General features: G+C 40.4%; 1 protein-coding gene and 2 long non-coding RNA genes across 10 annotated transcripts in view; 2 read left to right on the top strand and 1 right to left on the bottom strand.

Moving 5' to 3' along the window:
• Positions 1-398: 398 nt before the first annotated feature.
• LOC129603241 (uncharacterized) lies at positions 399-7,631 on the top strand. Its single transcript, XR_008692972.1, has 3 exons — positions 399-4,464; positions 4,790-4,923; positions 5,301-7,631. It is a non-coding gene; the product is annotated as an uncharacterized LOC129603241 (long non-coding RNA).
• Positions 7,632-10,989: 3,358 nt separating this feature from the next.
• Positions 10,990-12,922, bottom strand: LOC114845153 (uncharacterized). Of its 6 annotated transcripts, XR_003783811.3 has the most exons (7): positions 12,908-12,922; positions 12,391-12,454; positions 11,934-12,034; positions 11,752-11,849; positions 11,467-11,612; positions 11,248-11,338; positions 10,990-11,128 (listed from the first exon to the last, which is right to left on the bottom strand). It is a non-coding gene; the product is annotated as an uncharacterized LOC114845153 (long non-coding RNA). The 6 variants fall into 6 exon arrangements; XR_003783810.3 differs by lacking the exon at positions 12,908-12,922 and having other exon boundaries at positions 12,391-12,540; XR_003783812.3 differs by lacking the exons at positions 12,391-12,454; positions 12,908-12,922 and adding an exon at positions 12,495-12,512.
• Positions 12,923-16,876: 3,954 nt separating this feature from the next.
• The window catches only part of LOC114843878 (phospholipid phosphatase-related protein type 4-like), a 104,857-nt gene continuing 95,080 nt past the window's right edge, over positions 16,877-26,653 (top strand). For 2 of the 3 annotated variants that reach the window (XM_029130692.3, XM_029130690.3), the window contains exon 1: positions 16,877-17,336. In XM_029130692.3, the coding sequence (XP_028986525.1) occupies positions 17,250-17,336 (87 nt within the window). In that variant the 5' untranslated portion in view covers positions 16,877-17,249. The remainder of the gene's footprint in view (positions 17,337-26,653) is intronic. The other variant, XM_029130691.3, reaches the window with a different exon arrangement.

Genomic DNA, 26,653 nt, shown 5'->3' with positions numbered 1-26,653 from the left:
CTCGTTCTCGGTGGCGAGAGAAATCACCTGCTGCTGGCTGAATTCCAGGGAGTCGCGGAGGGCCATAAACTCTTTGTGGAGAAGTTCCACTAGTGCCAGACGCGCGTCGAAGCTTGATATTTTTTCTCTATTGACTCCATGATGTCCGTGATGTTTTTATCCGCCGAGCTAGCTCCAGGTGACTCAGGTGAGTCAGACGGACGGGAACGCTTGTTGGGAGCCGTCTCCTTTTTCCCCATTACCAGACGCTCGAAGCACTCGTCGATGTACTCGAAACTTTCTTCGGTGTTATCCAGAATGGTAGGGTGGTTGATTATTTTCCGTAAAATAAGGTAGTTATTTATTTATTTAAATTGGCGGATAGTTTGTCGCGCTGTTGTTTACTACCGGTGTCGCCCCGCCTTGTTGAATTTCTCGCAGAGTCTCGCGTTCTCTCACAGCATCGCGTCTACTCCAGCAGAGCTGCCTGTTTGTGTGCAGTCCTTAAAATGTCTTAAGGTACTATTTACCAGGAACTATTTAACAGCTGTAACCTCCAAGGCTAAGGTTTGAAAAGGTGAATGATTAGATCCTTCAAAAATGATCGGTTTTGAACTAAACAGGAGTCTATTGTTTATTGATGTTCATTTTATTCAAATTCCTTAAAAATGCATCAGCTACTGTTTTATTATTTTCACACACAAACATCTAAAATGATTCTGTCTTATATATTTGTCATAGGAGCCATAGTAAGACCTCACAGTGAAGCCTATGATACTTTCTGCTTTACATTTTTATAATGTTTGACTACAGTAACAACATGGTTACTGAGACTATTCCACAATAGCTTTTAGAACAGTTTTTGCTTTTACTTTGAACATGTTTTCAATTTTATGAAATGTTTCCTGTTTTCACACTGTAAGAAACCGTTCTTCTATTTTTCTAATACTAATACTAACACTTACTAACACTAACACTAACATCTAACTAACTTTTATCAGCATTAGCTGCTACTACTTTGTGTCATTGATGATGTCGTTTATGTGCAGGGTGTAACTGCTTTTAGTTTTCTTTTATACTTTTAAGCTTCCCTTAATGATTCTCCCTCTGAAAGCAGGAGCTGACCTGACCTACTGTTTTGGACCACCGATGACTAGAAATTTGATGAAAGCGTCATCAACGATGCTTCTGCTAGGGAATTGCTGATTGTGGAAGATTCAGTGGAACATCAACTTCAACTGTTTGAATGTCTTCAGATTGCGAAACAAATCAACATTAGGAAAAAGAAAAAACAAAGGACAGCAGAGATGGAATCAACAGAAGAGCAACATCGGAAACGCCTTAAACAGAACAGGTTTAAGGAATCTTCTGTGAGTAGGGAAACCATGTTTCCTTCTATGAATGTGGACGAGCACCAACAGAATATCAAGAACTTAAAAGGGAGACAGACAGTAAATGGACAATACCTTCAAATGTTGACAATAATTTCCCTTGTTTGTATGTTTGACACTTAGTGTCAAAAAGGGAGGAATGTAGGAAATTTTGTGTTTGTCATCAGATACTTTGCCTCTGGCTGAGGGTTGTTCATGGGGGGTCATCAACCATTTGGTTATCAAATGGTGGGGGTTTTACTGTAGTGACCACGGGAACATTGTTAAAGGAAGTAAAGGGGGGTTTACTGCACTCATGTATATCAAAGACCAGTCAACAGCTCATGTGGGGGTTTGTAACAGGGTATAAATACAGGTCTTGTGTCCTCAGTCCCTCAGTGGATACTTTGTACATGCTGTAGTAAGATGTGCCTTACGTCTTAGAGGTATTGTGATTGTGATCCACTCCGTGTCGACATGAGAGTAAACTTTGAGATGGTTTATCACACTGATGATCTCCGGTTGATTTCTTTATAAGAAGATTTCCACAACAGGGTCATCAAGCATTTGGTTATCAAATGGTGGGAGTTTCACTGTAGTGACCACAGGAACATTGTTAAAGGAAGTAAAGGGGGGTTTACTGCACTCATGTATATCAAAGACCAGTCAACAGCTAATGTGGGGGTTTGTAACAGGGTATAAATACAGGTCTTGTGTCCTCAGTCCTTCAGTGGATACTTAGTGAGATGTGCCTTACGTCTTAGATGTAATTGTGATCCACTCCGTGTCGACATGAGAGTAAACTTTGAGATGGTTTATCACACTGATGATCTCCGGTTGATTTCTTTATAAGAAGATTTCCACAACACTGTTCGCCGTTTGAGCAGCGGTTTGTTTATACCTGACCTGGCGTTTGAGCAGTGTTTTTGTTTATACCTATCTTGCCATATGAGCAGCGTTTTATTTATATCTGTCCTGCCTTATGAGCAGCAGTTGTGTTTTCCTACCGTGATTCCTGCCAGCCTTGCTGCAGGTTTAGTTTGTCTACTTTGGTGTGTCCATTAAATCCGCTTAACTGTGCATAGCCTCTTGTCCTGCTTTTGGGTACCAGTCTTAGAAGCCCGACCGCCTGAACGTAACAGTTTGTGCCTAATGGCAACAGCAGGGAAGCAGCTCAGCTTACCTCACCTGGTCCTGAGTTCAGCACAGCTGCTGAGGGTCGCTGAACTGGTTCCCGCTCCTGTGCTCCGCTTTGCAGAGCCAGTACCTGCTGATCCCTCCAGTTTGCCTGAACTGAGTTTGGATATTGACTAGAAGGCTATTTCCCCAATGGTCTGGGTTCGTTTGTGTGAGCTGATAGCCGAAATATGCAGGCCAAACGAAAGGCCTGTCTAGAAGCTATGGACCTCACTTTGGAGACTTCTGGACTCAGTTCAATCCTGGGTATGGGAGGTTTGTTTGTGGAATTGGACTCTGTTTGCTGGCCTGCTGACACGCCTGCATCTGAAACTTTGTCTGCAGTGGAGGACTCGCTGCTTGGCGCAGGCTTCTCTTCCGTCTAGCTCTGCAGTTGTTCACTCATCTGGTTTGTCGTTAGATGCTGCGGCTCTTCAGCCTCCCAGCCTCTCATCTGCCTGGTACAGCTCCACATCTGGTTTTGTCTTTGGCTCTGGTTCCGGCCCCACGTCTGGGTTCGCCTTTGGCTCTGGTTCCGGCTCCACATCTGGCTTCGTTTCTGGCTCTGGTTTCGGCTCCACGTCTGGCTTCGTCTCTGGCTCCGGTTCCGGCCCCACGTCTGATTTTGTCTCCGGTCTCTGTGTGTCGCAATGGTCCAAGCGGAACGCCGCTGGTTCCTGATCATCGTTAAGTAGGTCCAGGGAGGACGCTGTTCACTCAGGTTCATCGCAGAGGCCCACGAGCAGCCTTATGGATCATGGGGCCTAGGCCACCAAACTGGTCGCCTTGCCTCCATAACCACCCGCTGTTACGCTGGCTCTGCCTCTAAATCCTGCCCAAGCGTCCTTAGTTTGTATTTACCTCTGTCTGTATGGTTATTTATTAAACCATTTATTGTTTAGTCCTGTCTGCGGGTCGTGCATTTGGGTCCTCCCTCTCTGTCTTGTTTGTAGGCCTGAATAGCCTGTTCCCCGCACCGTGTGGGTAACATGTATATTTTAGGTGGTTGAGCAGCAGACACAGTGTCTCTGCAATAACTAAGACTAAGAGAGGGTGGCGGCTGTAGAGAACATGCAGACAGGCGTGTAAGACTGCGACTCTGCGTCCTGGGCTCCACTCTGAGTTGTCATGGAGTAGGGAGGCTAAGCAACATGGCCTTATTACTAGAGAGCAGAGAGGCTCCTCTTCTAATCAGCCCAGGTTTTCCCCAAAAAGTGCTCCAATTAGCCACAAACATGCCACATAAACAACAAGCCACATAATTCCTATCGTTGGGCATAAAGATCACAAAGAGACACTACTGAGTTAGATAGTGTCATGCTTTTGTTATCTTTAGGCTGGTCTACTGTAACTTCTTACACATACAGTAGGATGTCCTAACAGCCCCTTTAAAAAGCCTACAGCTAAATTAAAATGCTGCAGGACAGGAGTCATAAAAAGTCTTCAGGAGTGGCCCCCTCACTCAGTCACACAGTCTCCCAAGGAGGTAGAGTCTCCGCTGACCCTTCTTGTACAGAACATCAGTCTCAATATCCATTCCCTGGTGCGTCGGTAGGATGACAGCAAACTGCAGTCAGAAAATCCACCACCATCTCCTTGGTTGTCCCAGCGTTGAGCGTTTGCTGGCACCAGTCCACAAGGCCTGAGTGAGTCCATCCATTTTCTAAACCGCTTATTCCCTAATGCGGGGAATAAGGAGGTGCCGGACCCAGCTGACTATGGGCGAGAGGCAGGGTACACCCTGGACGGGTCGCCAGACCATCGCAGGGCAACACACACTCACACCTAATGCAATGGAGAGAGGCCAATCAACCTAATGCACGTCTTTGGAATGTGGGAGGAAGCCGGAGAACCCACGCAAACACGGGGAGAACGTGCAAACTCCACACAGAAAGGCACCAGGGCCGCCTCCGGGAATCGAACCCAGAACCTTCTTGCTGTGAGTCCTCTGTACTTAACGTTGTCATCATCAGTCCGACAATCGCAGAGTCACCAGAAAATTTCTAATGACAGTTTAAAGGAGACTAATCATACTTTTCATTCTGAAGAATATTGAACTTCGGTGTCTCAGTAAGGTCTCTGTAAATTTTCATTCCATAAAACCCTTTAGATCGTCCACACTGCCCCTGTCAATGTGTGGTTTTCACTCACCATCAGTAAACGCTCTGCGTATCACAAGCGAAGCTGCTCGCCACACCCCTGTGCTGAAGCGCATACCTTTGTTTTTCTTTTTTAATTGGCTTCATGGATACGACCCACTACAGGACTGCACAACAATAGCCAGCTGGTCCGGTAGCCTAGTACAACCATACATCTACGATCCCGAATCTGACCCTGAAGCTAAAGAGGAGGCTGTTGAAGTCACCACATTTCGGCTGATGCAAAATGTGTCTCATTGGTAATGTTACATTTCCTTCAATTTATTTGATTTATATACTTTTGTAAAGCGACTATCTTGTGCTAAATGGCCTATGTAGCTTGAATATTCACAACACGACTTTCATGGAATAGTTAATAGAAAACACTACTTTAGCTTACACTACACAAATAATTAAGTTGAGAGCATAGCTGAAATAATATAAATACATTTTACACTGTTTGTCTTACTTGTGCTGCTGCTCTGACATAATTTTATTAGAAAAATGTGCATTAATATTCAGAGCAATCACTGCATGACCTACCTAAGAACAAAAAGTATTGGTTCAAATTATATATTGACCTAACGTCTTTTTACTGCTCTTAATTATGTTTTCTATTATATCTATCTATCTACAGGTATCTAGTCTACAGAGGCTGGTGCTGGGGTTTCCTGGGGTGAAGAATCTGAGTTACCATCTCTTCATGCGTGGGTTGTAGATGAAGGCAGTTTCCTGATGGATAAAACACTAAAACACTCTCTGTATATTGGATGTAGACCACCTGTGGAATAACTCCTTTACCATTTGAGTAGAAATGTGTTTTTGTGTATGCAATACTCATCAAGAATTTGTTTTATTTTAAAAATATTTACACATGCTTTTTATTTATGGCAAGTTCACCTTTATAGCTTACCATATTAGAAAGAGAAAAACATGTAATTTCAACACTATGATTTCCTGTCAACCAAAAAATGCACCACTACTCCAAAGCTAGAACAAACTGTTATCTTCACCTATACATTGCACACACAATGTGCAATGTATAGGTTACTGAGTTAATGACTGTCTGGGGGTTTGAGGACAGAAGCTTTTGCAGGGCCTTGCAGATAAAATGCTTGATAGAAATAGGGTAAACAGACCATGTCCTGGGTAGACTGTAAACTTGGTTATGTTAGAGATTTGTTTCTGCAGCAGGACAGGTATAGTTGTAGACAGATGACCAGGGAGATGTTGTGATCCTTGTTCTCATAACTATTTGGAAGACTGAGCAGAAGCAGTCCTCTACCAGATGGGAGCGTTGGCTGTCCTCACCATCACCTTATCAAAACAAAGGTACTGCAAGCAGAATTGTAGATTAGTGAAATGTTCAGTATTATGTAGGTTAAAACCTTCTCTAATGTAACAATACACAATACCAGACAAAAAATTAAACCAAACAACAAGACAGGCCCACCTGTGCTAAAATAACAGATGTATACTGTACAGTGTATACCAATTAAAATTAAAATCTTCTATTGCCTATCTTACTGTTGGTACATACAACTGTTGGGGGACCTCATCTGTATAATCTGTTATTAACAGAATTATTATTAAGGTCCCACATGCTCAGACAAAGGAGGCACTGCGGCCTGCATGTAAAGTCCTCATCCTGATAGTAGTGAGTGAGAACAAAGAGATTTCAAATCTTAGCGCCAAAACCAGGCGCCAGGCTGGGGACCCATACCTGGCTCCCCCGCTGACATCCAACTCCCGCTGACACAAGCGACAAACGGAGGAGAAACTTGGACGTCAGCCATCCTGATTGGATCAAACAATAGGACGGGCGTGACCAAACACACGGTTATAAAAGTCGCCGTGACCGAAGACTCGTCCCTTGTTCTCTTCGACCCGCTCCCTGCCCCACCTGGAGCTTCCCTCTGCACGCCTAAAGCCTCCACCGCAGCCAGCAGCTGAACCAACGGAAACGTCGTCACAGAGAACGGGCCTGATCACCCATCTACTTCCAGCCACACGGCAGGAAACCGCCAGCTTAACTGCCTCACTCGCCGCCGCATCATCTGATCACGACGCAATCACCGCGACGCACACCTAGACCGGACCGGACCGCAACAGTGCAAGCACGCACGCACGCACGCACGCAACGCCGGATCGTCTCACCAGGATTAAGCAGTAAGGCAGAGGCATTCTTAGGTCTGAGCAGAGTAGAACTTTTAGGGGATCAGTAATTGTTTTGTTGTTGTGTTTTCTTTTCCTGAACACGCGATCTGATCACTGTGTATTTCCGCGATCACGTGACTGTAACGCTGTTATAGATCTACGTGAATCTAAGAGGTGTGACCACAAGCCTTATTCACGCTAGTCTCACTTCACACTCCTTTACACGCCTCTTTCCCTGTGAGCGCCAGACACGCGCGCTCCTTTCAAAGGGCTCACCGGCACACCCGCAGCTGTGCCATCTCACCACGCCCCTAAAGGGGGGCGCACTCCTCCTTCCTCCTCCTTTCTCTCTCTCTCTCTCTCTTTCTCTCTCTCTCTCTCTCACTCACACACACACACACACACACACACACACACACACACACACACACACACACACACACACACACTCCTCTTATCTCTGGTAACACGCATACACATACAGTACTTCCAGACGAACACACCATAAGATTAAGTTGTGATTTGCTGAGTTATTCAGGTTAGTGTTGACGCTAGAGTTAGTATTAATTGTTTAATAAAGCATTCATAATTTAATTGGTCGTTGTCTGTGATTATTTGTATATGGTTTTGAAGCACTGGTGAATTGAGTCGGCTATGGTACGGAGTTCATCCTTCAACTAGAATACAATTGAGACTGTATTGGCTATTCCAAATTGGTTATTGGTCCCTGGTAACAGGGTGGTGCTCCGTAAATTAAGTAATTGTTAATTCAATTAATAATTATTAAATCAATAATAGTAAGTGTTTCACTTACCAAACTATAGACATTTGTCATATAGTTATATATAGTTTAGCTAATAACCAGGATTTGTGTATCTAAATTATAAACATAATTGGTATCTCCAATCAGGAGCTATAAATCCAATTATTATAATTTGTGCTCCTCGCATATCCCCAACATAATTGTACATACCTTCACTCATGAGCTAGGCAGCAGATGTCTGTGTACAACTAGTCTGCAGTGATTTCTCTGTTTGACTCCTTGCATGTGAGTTACTGGGATGTGCCCCCCTAAAGTATAGAAAACAACAATGTTACATTTACTGTAAATTGTATTGGTCCTACAAATTTAATGGCTAGGGTACACAAGCTAAAAGTAATTGACCAGATAAGCAGCAGTTATTGTAAAGATGTGACTAATTAGCAACTAAGCTTGCAACACAACACAGTTACTATTCCAACTAATCATGTTAGAATTGGATAGAACAATGACATAACCCCAAATCACAAGTTAATTTAGGCTGTGACACAGGACGGGATAATAACAAACATAACCGCATTCATCTGCAATTTCTTATTGTAGAGATCGACCAGCTGTAGCTCTAAAGTGCAATGGCCTAACGGCATGGTAACGGCTAACGCAACACACAAATAGGAGCGGCAGCACATGTCAACGAGACAAAAGCTCGATCCATCGCTCCCTGCCTGTCGCCAATCGAAGGCCCATAGCTATTAGCTGTTCCCCACACAGGTGTGTGATTGCGCCAACTCAGAGTAGCACATTTGAAAGGGACAAAGGCTCGGTTTACTCGCTGTAGCCGTTAGCAAAGCTAGCAATTAGCTTGTCTCACATGTGGGTTAGTACATTTTAAACAGACCAACTAACATATTAAGACATCACAAGTATCAAGCACGTACTTACTACAGGGAGCTAGACCCACCGCTCCCTGCCTGTAGCTTGAAGGCCGATAGCTATAAGCTTTTCTCCACACAGGTGTGTGGCTGCAGGAGCCCACATAAGCACAATTGAAGGGTACAAAGGCTTAGTCGACTGGCTGTAGCCATTAGCATAGCTAGCTATTAGCTTGCCTCACACATAGGTTACTACATTTTAAACAGACAAACTAACATTTTAAAACATTAGTTTCAAGCATGTACTTACTTCAGTGAGTGGATGATGGACTGTAGGAATAGATCCTTATTTTCCAACAGGAGCCGTGAAACAAATCCAGCATTGAATACACTCTTGTTTGATATGTACATACGTATAAATGCTGAAGCAGTGTTTCTGGCACCGGTCCATTTAAAATAAAAGTGACCCACAAAGTGCTCACTTGTTGATCCCTTGGTAAAGTGTATAGACTTTGGTGTTGGTTAAAACACCCAAGAAATGAACACTTTCTATGTGAGGACTTGGGGGCTGCCATGTTTGTCTGTTCACGGTGGGGGGAAATGGCGGAAGTCCAGTTTTGGTTTGGTATGTGACCCATAGAGTCATAGGAACGCTCCAAAATGTCAAAAAAGTGGATTTTGCATGATATGACCCCTTTAATATTATATTTAAAGGTTTAAGACTTTACGGTCCGTGCATGAAGTGCAATTCATTATTCATGTGTAAAATGAAAATTGAATAACGTCTTTTCATGCTGTGTTTCGTTTCTGTAAATCGGTAAAACACATTTGCGATATACTGATTTACTCATTCTCCTTTTCTCCACTTTCAAAACGAAATAAGAAAAAGGGAAACCGGGGGCGGGGCCAGTCGCCGGACTTTCACAATAAAACGCCCAAGAGCATTTGAAGCGCAACATCGGCAAATATTAGCAACTCTTGAAGGATTGCGGTCGTGTTTTGACACACAATGAGACCCACATTGTTAACAGTAATCAACGTAACAATCATTTATTTAGCCCGTCTCAGTGCTGACGCTAACTGTCGATTACGTTACGACTCATGGCGTTTGCTAAAGGAATGACAGGTCAGTCAGCTCGCGACCGTCGGGTCACTTACAGAATCACCTGCCAACAAAGCTAAGTTTTCTGTGCATCCTGCTTCATTAGTGCAGCGATATCATGACCTTGTCGACACCTGATGAGGGAGAATTTAGCGTATCTGTGGTGTTCTGATGATTTTCAGTTTATAATGAGACTGAAATCGCGTCCTCCTGCTTGGCCGGTTGATGCTCTTATGCCCAGGAAGACGCTCTAATGTTGTGCCGATCTTTGCAAGTATTCTAAACAGTGATTTATTACAGTTTATTGTGGCTGTTTAGACATGCTCCATCATTGGACTTCCTGTCTCAGAGCCTGCTTTACCTGCGGGAGAATAACAGCCACTCAACCTGCCTCACAATAACTGAACTCATTGTGAGCCATGACTGCCCTAATGTGCATCGCATCATCTTTGTGAGGCAGATTCTGTGGCAAAGTGTGTGATCAGATGATCTGTCACGCAAGGTGTTACTGTATGTACAGAGCAGATTGAGCAGAGTGACAGGATCTTTTTATTTTTTGGTTTAGTAGTCATCATACCTTGCATTAAACATCTTACGTACAGATGACAGATGAATCAGAAACAACAGTGCATCCTGGAACACTGTGGGTTCACGTCTTGTGATGCAGTCCCAAATCATAGCTCTGCATGCTGTTGTTCTTCTGGGGTGTGGAAGGGATTTTGGCCAAAAGAGGACATTCGTGTCAATGATGACTGTCTCTCTGCCTCATATAGGTCATACACTCAAAAAAAAAACTTGTTGGATGAACATAATAAAATTATGGAAAGTATTTCCATCTAATTAAAATGCGTTAAGATAGCAAGAAGCTATTTCGCTTAGTGAACCAAATGTAAACAGGGTGAAGCAACATGATATATTCATGTTAATGTTACCTAATGACCATGGGTCAGTCCCACTAATGTTTTTAGGGTTGATTGAACATAATTTTCTTGGGTTATTTGATCATGTATAATATTAATACTTGTTACTTAATTTTATAGGGTAGTAACAAGTTAATTTAAATTAATTAATAAATTATGCTATACTAACACAACCAATGTAAAGTTATCAAATGTTTTGTGCCAACATTAGCTTTTCAAAGTTACATACAAATAAAGTAATCTTTGAAACAGTATTTCTATTATGCAAACTAACATATATCCCCAGCTGGTGTGTAGGTTGGAGAAGACACAAAGCACATTGGATTTAGACTGGTTAGAATACTTTATAAGCTTCATAAAAACGATAAAACAGCTTTCAAATGTCAAAGGCAGCTACAAAATGTCACTAACATCCAGTATTGTACATACAGCATTGGGCCAATATTTCAAACAACTTTTAGTGGAGGGTAGCTGAGGTTGAGAGCATATAACAAGAGCAAACAACAACAACACATCAAGTGGGACACTACCCAACTCATCCAAGACTTGAAACGATGACTACATCTTCAGGGTCATCATCTGCCTCTGCATCTTTGTGAATGACAAAAACTTCAAGAATTGTCTCTATCATGGCTTCTTCAAGGCGTCCACGATCTGAAATGTAAAATTAAAAAAGCGGATGATGTTATATAACACTTCAACTTTTAAAGCATATATAAATCACTTTGAAATTTTAAACTTACATGAAATAAAAAAAAAAAAAACATTCTTACCATCCATTCTTTCACAAGGTTGCCAGGATCTTCATTGAGGAACACACACTGGGCTTAAAGGATGTACTCTTCTGACATCAATGGAGTTAGTCTTTAGGACAAACAAAGTAATCACACAAAAAACAAAACAATTTTAATCTATTTTAGGGAACAATTTTTATTCAAGTGAGTAGCTGTCACTAACATATTACGACATAGATTTTTTTCCCATCATCATACCTGGGTTATGGGAACCATGATGCTCTTAATCTTTTGTCCTTGAATGCCGCCTTCCTTGCCAAACACCGTTTTCAGGTCTGAAGAATAACCATCCAGCATGGAGAAGAACTGTTGCAGCAAACTGTTGTAGTCCTCTTAAATTTATTCTTAAAAAGAAAAAAGTACACAAGTTATCAATGCACTGAATGGCAAATGTGTAAACAATACTTTGATACATTTTAATATATTTTGTTTGTCTGATCAGAATCACATTGTATATATATATAGACATATTTATTGACCAACCTCAGAAACACAGAAGAGAGCAGGCCATCTGGTTTTGAACTCGGTGATGAAGGGTTCATCTCTGATAACTTCTTGCCTTGTGTTTGCAATAGTCGTATCTACTAGAAAAAGTCACGCTGCACTCCTTGCATCTCCAAATACCTTAGAGTCTATTTATCTTATTTCTTTTCATTCCCTCTTACCTTACTTTTTCTTAAACAACTTGTGGACATGTAGACATCTGACGCGACACTAGCAGATGATTCCCTGTCCTGCTGTCTCTTCTCAGCTCTAGAATGGGACACTTTCACAGAATGGCCATTGGAGGTAAACACCAAGAGACACATTTTAGATGATAAAGAACAGGTTTCAAGTCAAAATAGCTGTAATAAATTAGGAAACCAATTATGTGCTGTGAAATGAGTACACAATCTTATAAAAAAGGTACAAATGTTAAAGCTTAATTAAATAAATACTTGTGTAAGTAATTTGATTATTTTCCTTTACCGTGTGAAACAAATAGATTTATGATAATACGATATACAATGCAAACAATATGTAGAGTGAAATAACTCAAACACCATTTTGGTAGGTTCGTGTAAATTACCTCAGGAAATGCATAGCATGACAGCACATTTCTATTTAATGCTCATGGGTTACCTTTCCATTAGGGCAAGTCTCTGTACTTCTGTTTTCCGTTTTCAGTAGTTCTCTGCTCTAACACCTGCGGACGGAGAGTATATGTCAGAAAATATTGTACCAACCTGAACAAATGCCGCTGACTCGTAAAATCCTCGTCGCATCCAAACCGACCGAGGGGCAACGCTGATGTCGGTTATTTGAAATTTGAAAATCCCGCGCTCGCGCGATGAACTCGCATTGGAAATACGTAAAAGTCTCACTCCTAACTGAGCAAAGATCGCCGTTTAACGGCTATAAAATAATATAAAAATTACAATATATATATATTTTATTGCAGATAAGCTTATTTAAAACTAGCACGTTCTCAGTGTTGTACGGAAGCTAGCTAGGTTAGCTTGTGAGCACAGGCGCAGTCACATAACACGGATACGTACTCTAGCTAATTAAACATCCAGAATGCTAAAGGGCACTATATATAGCTACTAACAACATTTCTGCACCCATGCGGTTTTTATTCAATGGACGTTAAACTTACCTTCTTGCACACATCATGAACAGGTGTTTTCCTTTACGTCAGGATCCTGAAGAAGCGGCAGGGCCGTAGTCCAAGTTGTGAATTTGCTCATTACTGCCACCTTCAGCTCTGGACATGTTGTTGTCTAAACCTATTTTTATTACGTTGAGTTAACATAAAATATTGATGTAACCTGTTGAAGTTGTTACATTTACGTGATTTTATTATGTTCAGACACAAAACAAGAATTTATATTGTTGAAGTTGCATGTTAAAATTATGTTAATGTAGCATGCACCCAATCCAGGTTTTTTGAGTGTAGGACTGCATTAGAAGAGGTGAGCCCACAGTGTTCCAGGATGCACTGTTGTTTCTGATTCATCTGTCATCCTGATCTGAGGAAAACAGTCTGTAGCTCTTTTAGCAACATGTTTTCAAATAATTAGGCCATTGTTTTATGTTTCTATGCTGATAGATAATATTACATTTTACATGTTCTATAAAGTTCAGCCTTGATGTTGAAGATTTTGTGAGTTGGCAGATTTAAACTTGGTAAATAAACATTGGTTAAAAAACATATGGGCAGTTCTGACTACAAATGTTTTGTGAAATAAAAAGGACTGCTGCTTTACTTGTCAGGCTTTTGCAGATATCAGACCCACATGCACAGCGCGGACAGGTTGGTGGTTTAAGAGGTGACAGTCTTTATTACGTAACTTAAGGCAAGGCAAGCAGAGTTATACACAGGTGCTCTCAGACGTGAGTACCAAAGGAGCAGGCTCTAATCTTGGTCAAATGGTCAGGTACGTTACCAGTCTTTCCACGGCAAAAGTACAGGCAAGGAGCAGGCAGGCTTGATTTCGAGATAACTGTCAGGTGTGCGTGATTAACTGGAAATGACATGGAAACAGCTGAGACGTGGGCGAGACAAGAAGCGCTTCAAAATAAAACCGGAAACGGGACTAAGACATGACATACTGTCTTAGGAACATGCACATAAGATATTCAATGCAACGTAGATAGATAGATAGAATACCTTTATTGTTCCGCGATGGGGAAATTACCAAGTTGCAACAGCACAGAGAAATATAGACATATATACAGAAGAAATAACACAAAAATAATTATAAGAAATTAGAACTTAGAACTCCACATGTTATCAACATCATGCACATATAACAATGAGGTAAGGTGACTGCACCAAACAAAGTGAGTGAGCTACTAAAGTGACTGGTGCAATTGCTCTGGAGATGTAGCGTGTGTGTGGCAGTGTGGTAGAAATGTGCACCCTGTTATAAGTGTTCATTATAAAGTCTGACAGCAGCAGGAAGGAAAGACCTGCGGAATCTCTCCTTCCCACAGCGAGGGTGGATCAGTCTGTCACTGAATCTGCTCTCCAGGGCAGACAGTGTGTCCTGCAGTGGGTGGGACTCGTGGTCCAGCATGGATGTGAATTTTGCCAGAACTCTTCTGTTTCCCACCTCCCTCACTGACTCCAGAGTGCAGCCCAGGACAGAGCTGGACTTCTTAATGACCTGATCTAGCTTCTTCCTTCCTGTGATGCTGCTGCTCCAGCAGACGACACTGTACAGGACGGCTGACGCCACCTCAGAGTCATAGAAAATCCTCAGGAGTGTCCCCTTCACTCCAAACAACCTCAGCCTCAGTAGGTAGAGTCTGCTCTGACCCTTCCTGTACAGTGCGTCTGTGTTGTTAGTCCAGTCTAGTTTGTTGTTAAGGTGAACACCCAGGTACAGTCCAATCTCTCTGGATGTTCATTCCCTGAATGTTCACTGGAGGACGGGGTGTAGACTGACATCTGCGGAGGTCTATCACTATCTCCTTTGTCTTCCCTGCATTGATTAGAAGGCGGTTCTGCTGACACCAGTCCACAAAGTTCTTTGTCAGTTCTCTGTACTCTGCATCATCATTGTCAGTGATAGGTCCAACAATTGCAGAGTCGTCAGAGAACTTCTGCAGAACACAGCCAGATGAGTTGTGTCTGAAGTCTGCAGTGTAGAGGGTGAAGAAGAAGGGGGCCAGGAAGGTCCCCTGGGGGGCTCCAGCACTGCAGGTCAGAGTGCCTCACAAAGATGATACGATGCACATTAGGGCAGTCATGGCTCACAATGAGTTCAGTTATTGTGAGGCAGGTTGAGTGGCTGTTATTCTCCCGCAGGTAAAGCAGACTCTGAGACAGGAAGTCCAATGATGGAGCATGTCTAAACAGCCACAATAAATAATATTAATATTTAATTCAATAATACATAATAAAGATCGGCACAACATTAGAGCGTCTTCCTGGGCATAAGGGCATCAACCGGCCAAGCAGGAGAACGCGATTTCAGTCTCATTATAAACTGAAAATCATCAGAACACCACAGATGCGCTAAATTCTCCCTCATCAGGTGTCGACAAGGTCGTGATATCGCTGCACTAATGAAGCAGGATGCACAGAAAACTTAACTTTGTTGACAGGTGATTCTGTAAGTGACCCGACGGTGGCGAGCTGACTGACCTGTCATTCCTTTAGCAAACGCCATGAGTCGTAAGGTAATCGACAGTTAGCGTCAGCACTGAGACGGGCTAAATAAATGATTGTTACGTTGATTACTGTTAAAAATGTGGGTCTCATTGTGTGTCAAAACACGACCGCAATCCTTCAAGAGTTACAAATATTTGCCGATGTTGCGCTTCAAATGCTCTTGGGCGTTTTATTGTGAAAGTCCGGCGACTGGCCCCGCCCCCGGTTTCCCTTTTTCTTATTTCGTTTTGAAAGTGGAGAAAAGGAGAATGAGTAAATCAGTATATCGCAAATGTGTTTTACCGATTTACGGAAACGAAACACAGCATGAAAAGACGTTATTCAATTTTCATTTTACACATGAATAATGAATTGCACTTCATGCACGGACCCTTTACCCCACTGTATCGAAAACACAGCAAACCAAATACCAAATACCAAATTGAGCTAGCTTTTACTTAAACCAATCAATAAATTGTAAATAAAATAAAATAAAAACTTTTATCATTTTAATTTAAACAGTGAGGAGGAAATTCTCCCTCTTTATAGATGAAGAAACCTCCAACAGAATTAGAGTGAATATGTGTGGCAATCTGCCTGGACCAGTTAGAGTAAGGGAAATATATAATAGAAAAAACAACAACAGGCGGCAACAGAACAATGGTGGGATGGTTGAGCTTGCAACTACACACTGGAGACTGGGCTAAATTGGGCATGCCCGAGCAAAAGTACATTCAAAATCACAAAATCGCATCACTAAATGCTGATTAGTTATCAAACAGTGCAGTTTTACATTTAATTTTCTTTACAAATCAGTCTAATATCATTGTATAGATGATATTTATGTGTGACTTTTGCAGTAGGTTAAGGCTTAGAAAATGAGTGAGGTGGAGGTTCATAATACATGTGTTAACGGAAGGAATGAAATTACTAAATATTATATCTATATTATTATATCATATCTATAATATGGTTAAAGGATGAATATGTTAATTAATTTAAATAAAAACAGTTGCTATATTTTTATAATCTTAGAATGAATAGTTTATTAACAACTGAAACATGAACTTGAACATTTCATAACCCTACCGATATATTTTATATATAATTTTGTTTTAAAATAAACAATATCTTAAGGACTAAGGAGGAGTAAATTTCACCTCTATTTCAGTATAAATGAAAACATAATCACTCAAACATGAGAAATGATTGCTGAAACTAAGTTACAGCCTGTAGTATGGTCAGACTGAGACCTCATTGATTACATCATCCCAATTTCCTCCGTGTACAATCTGATGTTAGCGTGGATTCATTGTCGAAATGAAATAAAAATGCTTGCACAGTTTGAATACTGATAACGTACACTGGAATTACAGTGTAAATATAAGGTGTGAGAAGTAGGTTGAAATTTGGTTTGTTGCTTTATTTTGAAAATCTTAACAAGGAACGTGTGTGGGTGTATATTTTGGCAAACTGAACCGTGGGCACCTGCTGCAGCAGAGTGGAGCGTGAGGAAGATGGCTGCAAGACTGATGCATTTGCGTGACTGGCGAGAATATTCGCTCAGCATTTACAGAATGAATTTTCGTTCAGCGTTTACTGCCAGCGAACATTCGAAAAATTTGCGGACACTCCGTTAACCTGTCCCAGTATGCGCTGACATAATTGTTTGAAACCATTTTAGTTGCGACAACGGACATTGAAGCTCACATCGCTAGGTGTTTATTTTTGCATTTAGGGTCTTGAGGCAACCGGGAACGCTAGGAATCTCGCCAAAATTACGACGGGAATTAAATACTGCTTCCTGTCTCCCAGCAACGGGAGCGACCACCGACTGCCCATGATGTCCCATGCCAAGGAGCGACTTAAAGGCGGAAAGGAGACCAAGGACAGCGTCACTCTGCTGCCGTGCTTTTATTTTGTAGAGGTCTGTCTGTCCGCCAGTCCGTCTGTCTGTGTAGCTCATGCCATGCTGTTGAATTACCTTGTTCTGCTGAGGTGTATGATTGACCAATTGCTCAGATTCTTACGTGCTCACTGCTATTGTTAAATGTACATATTTCGTGTCAGTGCTCTCATTCAGTAAGGGTGTGTTGTTGGTACCTGCGGTTTATAGAAAGTATAGAGGATGACACATGCCTGTGTCATTGTGGCACTCAAGCAACTATCTATCTATTAACTATGAATATCTCACTCAGATTAGAATCAAGTTATTGTAGGTTATCTATGTCGATACTCAAACACACCAGATCTTGAAATCAATATTCTCAAACGGTGGTACTTTAAATCTCTATTCCTTGTTCCTGTTTTTTGTAACCATTGCAGTCCCCACATAATATAAATATTTTCCTGCTGAGGGCAAATACATAAACAAATACATAAACTTCTTTTCACTTCTAAAAATTACCACACATCACACTAGCACAATTTAAACACATCTAGCTAATCTTTATATTAAAATATGAATACCCAGAGTTTATTCAGATTGAATTATTCCACAGGCTGTCTCAGAGTAAGATGTTTTCATTCCAGGGTTAAAACCTATAGTTATGCTGCATGTACAGACTGTGGATAGAAAAGGCCTTAAAATATGTAAATATTTAAATCAGTATATATCATATTTCTAATGAATAATTTGATAAGATGATTTAATAAGATGTCTAATTTGATGATAGTGGTTCAAATTTTCCTTTGTTGTTAGAGTAGCTATACACACGTTACAATGAAACATGTGTATTGCATATTTCTATTTCATGATACTAGCTTAACTTGTATTGATGTGCTCTTGATAGAAGGTACATTTCTCTACTGCATATATAGTACCTTGGTAGTCTAGCTTATAGCAGCCACCAGGGCTGTTTATTTTTGTCACAAAGTACTTTATATCCATGCAATGTTAATATTTAGGATGGCAGAAATATACCACTACATGCCACTTAATGAAATACATATTCACATTTTTATACAATAAAAGTTTACTTCATGACATGCATCAATGTTCTACTAACTAGGTATAAGCTTTAAACACACTGAACTCAAAAACACTGCATAAGTGAAGAAACGTCTTGTTGCCACAATGTTTTTTTTTTAATTATATTTCAGCAGCAGGAAAACTAAGTAGCATTTCAGTACACATTAGCATTAGGTGATGGGACTGCATTAGCTATGTATTCCATTCGTAAAGAGTGAAAATAACTACTTGTTTCCTCTTTTCTCTTTCTGATAAAGCTGCTTCATGTTGCTGTGTAGATTTTCTATCTCACACACACAAGCCTACCCACTAACTGGCTGCTAGGCAACATGGTCCTCTGGAAGGAGTGTATTTTTATATCTGTGTGTGCAGGGCTAGAGATGTTCAGGAGAAAAAACATTCCTACTGCAGCCCTACCTTTCCTGTGCACACAGTGGGTCACTTGGGCTTTGCTTGATTTTCCTTTAAATTAATATTGCGATGTATCATCTTCATTAGACATGCATAGTAAAAATGTCAAGAGATTGAATAATAATATACATTTATATAATTTATTAATTGCATAATTGATTGGCTTACATTTAGCGCTGCTAAAATTGATTAAATTTATTGGAATTTCACCTGTGTACATGAGAGTGCCTTGAGATTTAGAGCACAAGATGAGTACAGTGAGTTAATCGCAGCAGCACATTATTCAGGAATCAGGAACGGTTTACTCCATGCAGTGTCAGCCTGGACACCATGTCTAATTTAAATTTTGTACATACATTTTTGTACATAAATTATAGTTTCGTGCTGTTACTTTTAAATTCAAGTTCAGTGCACTAATTTAGTATAATATGTTTAAAACTGAGATGTAATTATAAACCTCAACAACAAGTTAAATTTAGTTAAAACATCTAGGATTTGTTGGTGATCACGTGTTTCTATGTCAATGGAGACAGGATTTAGAGCTTTGTGATCGGCTACTTTGAAACAGAAAAAAACATTCTTTAACCACACTACAGATTTCTAGCTGACCAGCTGTTTCAGCTTTGGTAGTCCTTCATGTCATTAAAGACACACACATGAACAATCCTCTAACATGCACTAGAAACAAGATACTGAACGTCTAGCAAAACACAGACAGATTTACTTTGGAAGACTTGTACCACCGCCGGAGAACAACTTGAACCATCATTCAACTAACGTGAAACCTGGTGAGTGCTGCATTTTTTCCACTGTCTGAATGCTGTATCCTTTCTTGTTAGTTTACTAATGTTAGCATGAAGTTAACCACTAGCCACAAATTCACTTTCGCAAAATTGTTAGCGGTGGAAAACGTTGTTTTAACTACATGTACCCGTGTAAACTAATTGACCTAACATATCAATGGAAGCTTTGTGAGGTTTACTGTCAGTATTGACAAAAAAGCTTTGTAATTTCATATATTTTGTGCATTCTTTGCCTTTTTTCTGTTATTCCATTTCTTGTCATCTGTGGATTTGTTAAGCATAAAACCTTTGGTTAACTTGTTGTGTTATGCCCATGTTACAGACCACTGAGCCAACAGACATTAAATGCCTTTGTCTTTGACTGCCACTCATCTTGGGGGGAGGATCATTCCATCTTCTTGCACTGTAAGTCTTAAGTTTGTGTAAATGCTATACTAATAGCTTTCTCTTTAGGATGTAAGTGCCAAGGATGTATACAGTGAAACACCAGTGGGAATCCTCTGTATTGAACCAAAAAATCCTCAACTCAACCCATCCAGAGATGGAATCATTCTGGAAGGGACTGTGGTAATAGATGAATACACAAAAACACCTTTGTTTAGTAGCTACTATAATCCTAAATCTAGGTAGAGGTGAGTTTTCCCCTTAAATTCAAACACTGAAAAATCAACTTATGACTAGTTAAGAATATAATATAATGCTGAATGTGATGTTACTTTTGGCTTTAATTATATTCAGAAATGACATATTGACATACTGTCTTTTATAACCTGTATTGGATCAGTCTGATAAATTCTGACATTTAATTTAAAATAAAGAATAACAAGAACACATTTTCTTTGTTTTTTATGATTTCAGTGATCTGGTTTAATGATTTGAATGAAATTAAAATTAAATTGAAATTAAATTTTGCTAAAATTTTCACAGATATTTATTGTATCCATTTAAATATACAGTTTAAATCTACTACACTTTTACTTAAAACCTTTTGTTAAATGTTGATTTTAAAGCAAAATACATGTTTACTGTTTATACTGTTATTATTTGTCATTGACCTTATGTTATTGTAAGGTGCCAATAATCTTCTCTGCACTAGTGTAGTGAACTCAATAACTGCTGAGAAGAACAGTGTCAGTGTTTCCTCTTGCTTCCTCTGTCAAGTACAACCTTTGTTGGCTTTATTTTTGCAATGGAGTCAATGTGCCACAGTAGCCAGAATGTACCGGACTATAAGCTGCTACTTCTTTTCAGCTCTTTGAACCCTGCAGCTTGAAAAATGGTGCGGCTAATTTGTGGATTTTTACTGGCCTCATTATGCCGAACTGTTTAGACTTGTGTGAATGTATGTGCCCTAATCATTGTTATGCATTAGCGCTGATATTCTTCAGTGTGCTTCAGTGTGATTATTGTAATTCTGGTAAAGTATTGTGTTGCGGCTCATGCCGAGATTAAGAGGCAGATAATTCTTCATCAATACATTCAGCGTGGAAGCATTTACTTTGCTTTTTATTTTGGAAAATTATAGTTCTTCTGTCTGCATCTAGTCATACATTAAGCTACAGAAACCATTCAAATATCAAAACATGCAGCTTTTAAAGATGACACGTGCTATTATTTTTCTTATACATGTGTTTTATTTTTTTATCTTTTTTAACTATTTTTAAGGAATTCTCAGCTTTTCCATTAATGTGTATTGCGTGAGGTAGAGTGCGTGATGTCACAGCTGAGTGTGAGGACATTTTTTTATCTCTTAACTTGTCACTACAGTCACAATTTTCACTCTATCAACCTATTTTTTTTACTAAATTGTAGTCATACTTGTCTTTTTTCTAATGATTTGTCTGGCTAGTCGCTATTGGCCTCAAAGCACAGAGAGATTATCAATTTTCTCCATAAACTTTAATTATAATTTTTGGCTTTTGTTTGGGAGGAACACAGACATTTTGGAAATCGGTACTGTGGCCACAGGCTTTGCTCCTCAAAAATAAAATTTTTGTGATAACTATTATAGTTTAGTCAGAACAAGCTTGTTTATAAGGGGTGAAACTGATGTTTTACAGAGCAGAGTTGGCCTGATTTTCCTGCCTTTCAATTTTTTTATTTATATAGCGCCAAATCACAACAAAGTTACACATTTAACATTTAATTTCACAACTACAGTGGAGAGGAAAAACTCACTCTCTAACAAGAAAGAAACCTCCAGCAGTACCAGGCTGGATGTGGGCGGCCATCTGCCTCGACCAGTTGGGGTGAGGGGATAGAAAGAAAGAAAAGCACAGCAACAACAACAAGCAACAACAGCACCCGTTCTACATTTAAAGACTCTAAAAGCCACAACAAGCCCAGCGCTCTGAGAACGAAGCGTTCTGCTGGGAGCATAAGGAACTATGATGTCTTTAAGATAAGAAGGAGCTTTATCATTGAGTACTTCTACTTAAGTAGAATTTTAAATTCTATCCTACATTTTACAGGCAGCCAGTGCAGAGAAGCTAATATTGAAGAAATGTGATCTCTCTTTCTAAGTCTCGTCGGAACTCTGGCTGCAGCATTTTGAATAATCTGTAGGCTTTTTTAAGGAGCTGTTAGGAAATCCTATGAGTAAGCAGTTACAGTAGTCCAGCCTAGAGGTACAGTACCAAATGCATGGATCAGTTTCTCTGCATCGCTCTGAGAGAGGATGCTTCTGATTTGTCTGTGATGGGCAGCTGCGGATCCGGCCATCCTGCCTGCGTCCAGTCCATGGTCCTACCATCCTGCCTGTGCTCTGTTGTTGGTTGTTGCTGTTGCTGTGTTTTTCTCTCTCTCTCTCTCTATCCTCTCACCCCAACCGGTCGAGGCAGATGGCCACCCACATCCAGTCTGGTTCTGCTGGAGGTTTCTTCCTCGTTAGAGAGGGAGTTTTTCCTCTCCACTGTTGCTGTCAAATTAAATGCTTGCTGTATGTGGGATTTGTTGGGTTTAGTTGTGTGAGGTTTTAAACCTTACTTTGTAAAGTGCCTTGAAATAACTTTGTTGTGATTTGGTGCTATATAAATAAAATTGAATTGAATTGAATTGAATTTTAGGTATATTTCTAAAATGAAAGTAGGCGGTTCTGGAGATTTGGTTAATGTATGATGTAAAAGAGAGATCCTGGTCAAAGATGACACCAAGGTTCCTCACAGTAGAATCTGAAGCTAATGTTATGCCATCCAGGGTGGCTATCTGACTTAATAGTGTCTCTCTCGGGTGTTTAGGCCCAACAATAAGAATTTCAGTTTTATCTGAATTTAGTTGAAGGAAGTTTAATCATACTCTTAGTCAGCCTGGCTACAGTGCTGAAAAGAAACCTGGGGTTGTTTTTGTTTTCCTCAATTAAGGAGGAATAATATGTTTTCTAGCAGCACCAAGTGCTTTTTTATATATTATTAGACTGTCCTTCCATGCAATGCAGTTTAAATTCATTTTGTTGGAACGCCACTGCCTTTCTAGTTGTCTGGTCCTGTGCTTTAGGCTGCGGATCTCTGAGTTATACCACAGAGCTAATCTCCTCTGATTCACTGCCTTCTTCAGAGGAGGAGCCACTGTGTCTAACATTGTATGTAGAGAAGCTGCAGCATCATCCACAAGCCAGTCAACCTGTTCATAACGATTAAGGTGACTGTTCTCCTCTGTTTATCTACAGGACATTGAGGCAAAAGATGATGGAATCATCTGCTTGAATCTGGCAACAGTGTTATCAGATAAACAACTGCTATAGTAACATTTCTTTCCAGCTCCTGTAGGGTCAATTATGATAAATTCAAAAGTTAATAAGAAATGGTCAGATAACAGAGGGTTTTGGGGAATAACTAATAAATTATCAATTTCAACCCCAAATGTCATGACAAGATCGAGGGTATGGTTAAAACGATGAGTGGGGTCATTTACCTGTTGTGTAAACCCAATAGTGTCTATTAATGAGTTGAAAGCAGTGCAGAGACAGTTGCTGTCAACATCTACATGAATGTTAAAGTCTCCAACTACAATGACTTTATCTGTGCTAAGAACTAAGTCAGATAAGAATTCAGAGAATTCAGTTAAGAACTCCGAATATGGAGCAGGAGGACGGTAAACAATACAAAACACAACTGGCTTCTGAGTTTTAGAGTCTGGGTGAGAAAGGCTCAGAATGAGGCTCTCAAATGAGTTATAACTATGTTTAGGTTTAGGAGTAATTAATAAATCTGAGTTATAAATTTCTGCAACTCCTCCACCTCTACCCATACTTCTAAGAACATAATAGTTTATGTGACTCACTGAAGTCGACTCATTTAAAGTAACATATTTATCGTGCTGCAGCCAGGTTTCAGTGGGACAGAACAGATCTATGTGATGGTAACTTATCAAGCCATTTATTAACAAGGATTTAGATGAGAGAGATATGATGTTTAATAAACCACACTTTATTAAGTTACTTTGTTTTGTAAGAGGAGCTGTTTTGATGTTTATTAAACTCTGGTAAGTCACTCCTCTTTGATTTGTATGTGACTTGTATAGTTTAGGTTGTTGGGGAGCATACACAGTCTCTATGCAATAACTAAGACTAAGAGTGGGTGGCGGCTGTAGAGAACATGCAGAGAGGCATGTAAGACTAAGAGTGCGTCTTACAGGATGGATGCCGTCTCTTCTTATCAGCCCAGGTTTTCCCCAAAAAGTGCTCCAATTAGCCACAAAGCCCACATCGTTTGCAGCACACCACCTAGACAACCAGCGGTGGAGCGATGACAGCCGGCTATACATGTCATCGCTGGTCACATTGGGGACGGGTCCAGAGACTCAATGACTCAATGTTAGTTTTAGTGACTTTCGATTAGCTGGGGGGGACATTAGCTCCTGCGTGTATTACGATCTTGGAGTACTTATACTTATCCTTAGACAGGAGCTTAAGATAAGACTCAATGTCGCCCGCTCTGGCCCCAGGCAAACACTTAACTATGACCACTGGATTTTCTAAATTCACGTTTTGGACTATGGAGTCACCAATGATCAGAGTGGGTTTCTTAGCGGGTGTGTCGCTGAGTGGGGAAAATCAGTTTGAAACGTGAAGCAGTTGGTGGTGAACTATGGGCACCTGCCTAAAGCTACGTTTCTTACGAGCCGTGACCCAGTTGTTACCCAGTTGCCTGGGGCTGACCGGGGGACTGGTAGCAGCTAAGCTAGGAGGCTCCGCACCGCACTAACGGGTCCTGGCTAGCTGGTCTGTTTTCTGAGGGGCGAAGCCGAGACTCTAAGTCTAACAACCTCGCCTCCAACCCTGCAACTAGCAGACACTTATTACAGATACCATTACCAACACTAAAGGAGGCAGAGGACAAGCTAAACATAAGACACACCGAGCACCGAACAGAGCGAGAGGGAGAGGAAAAGGGGGAAGCCATAGCAGGAAAGTAAGCTAGGTGCCCATTACATGGGAGAGCTGATCTGCTGCTGTGACGACGCCAACCGCTGATTAAGCTGCTGACGTAAAAAAGTTGACTACGGCAAAACGATTAAAAAACGATGAAAACGAGAAAACGTTGACAAAGATTAAAATGATGACAAAAGACGACAAGGATTCAAAGGTGGACCAAGGTGAAAAGATGTCAAAGACTAAAAAATTACTTAACTGTGTAATACATTACATTGGTGCTTTATTTTGAAAGGATTTAGAGGTTATGTGTGAGTTATTACTAAACTATAAAATAGTCATTAGATAGTCATAATTTATCATTCAATAGCAAGAATAGCCCTATTAAAGCAAAAGATTTAGATTAAGCCGTTTCAGAATAAAAGCACCCTAATAAGTTTGAGTGGTTATTTACTGAACTCTAAAGTAGTCTCATTAACGATTGGTAAGTATTCAGAACCAGAAATTTTCTAATCAATCTTGCCATTAACGGTAATAAATTGTAATTGGTGCTTTTATTTTGAAAGGATTTAGAGGAAATGTGTGGGGGTAATAGCGTAGCTGTCAATTAGTCTTTAAATAATCATAATTACCCATTCAAAGGCAAAAACAGTGCAGTTAAAGCTAATATTGGCATTGGTGCTTTTATTTTGAAAGGATGTAGAGGAAGCATGTGTGGGTAATTACTAAACTGTTAATCTATCTTTAAATAGTCATAATTACCCATCTAAAAGCAGAAATATTGCTATTAAAGATAATTATTTTGCTTGGTGCTTTTATTTTGAAAGGATTTAGAGGAAGTGTGTGCTTAATTACTACACAATCCAATAGTGTAGTTGAGTAATCAGTAATAAGCATGGAACTGCTGTCTACACTGAGCATCAGGAGTTTGACCTGTCAGTGACATCTGCAGCTGCGCCGTCGCCATGGAGACGAAAGGCGGGAAAATCAGGCTCACTCTGCTCTGTAAAAGCAGAGTTTCACCCTGTATAAACAGGCTTGTTCCAGCTAAACCATGATAGTTATCACAAAGATTATTTCATTTTACGAGTCCCAAGGCTTCAGTGAGCAAATGGTGTGAATTTTATGTTTAAGGACAAAAGCTTGTAGCCACAGTGGCAATTTCAAAATATGTCTCCTCTGTTTTTCTCCCCAGACGTCTACCGAAAATTATCTTTAGAGTCTATGGGAGAATTTCGGGATCTCTCTGCGCTTTGAGGTTGATAGCGACTAAAGTATAGGTCTGAGGGTACAGCCAGACACATCATTAGAAAGAAGACAGGTATAACTACGATTTAGTGAAGTAATTACGTTGATAGAGTAAAAATTGTGGCTGTAGTGACGAGTTAGAGACAGAAGTTCTGTCTTAAAAAAGCGCACCTTCTCACTGTAGCTGTGACATCACACACTCTAGCAGACGCAATACACACTAATGGAAAAGCTGAAAATTTAACAAAAACCACACCATATTTAAACGCTCACAAGTCGAAAACTATAAATGATACGAGGAGCTGTTCAGCTCTCCCACTAACTAGAAAAAGTAATTTCTCGAGAAATTACGTGGGAGAGCTGATCTGCTGCCGCAACGATGACAAACGCTGATTAAGCTGCTGACGTCAAAAAGTTGACTACGTCCAAAAGTTGACTACGGC

Source organism: Betta splendens, chromosome 17 (assembly GCF_900634795.4).
Source record: "Betta splendens chromosome 17, fBetSpl5.4, whole genome shotgun sequence".
NCBI classification, from domain to species: domain Eukaryota; kingdom Metazoa; phylum Chordata; class Actinopteri; order Anabantiformes; family Osphronemidae; genus Betta; species Betta splendens.
Note: the sequence above shows the minus strand (reverse complement) of the source record. Positions and strands in the feature narration are given on the sequence as shown.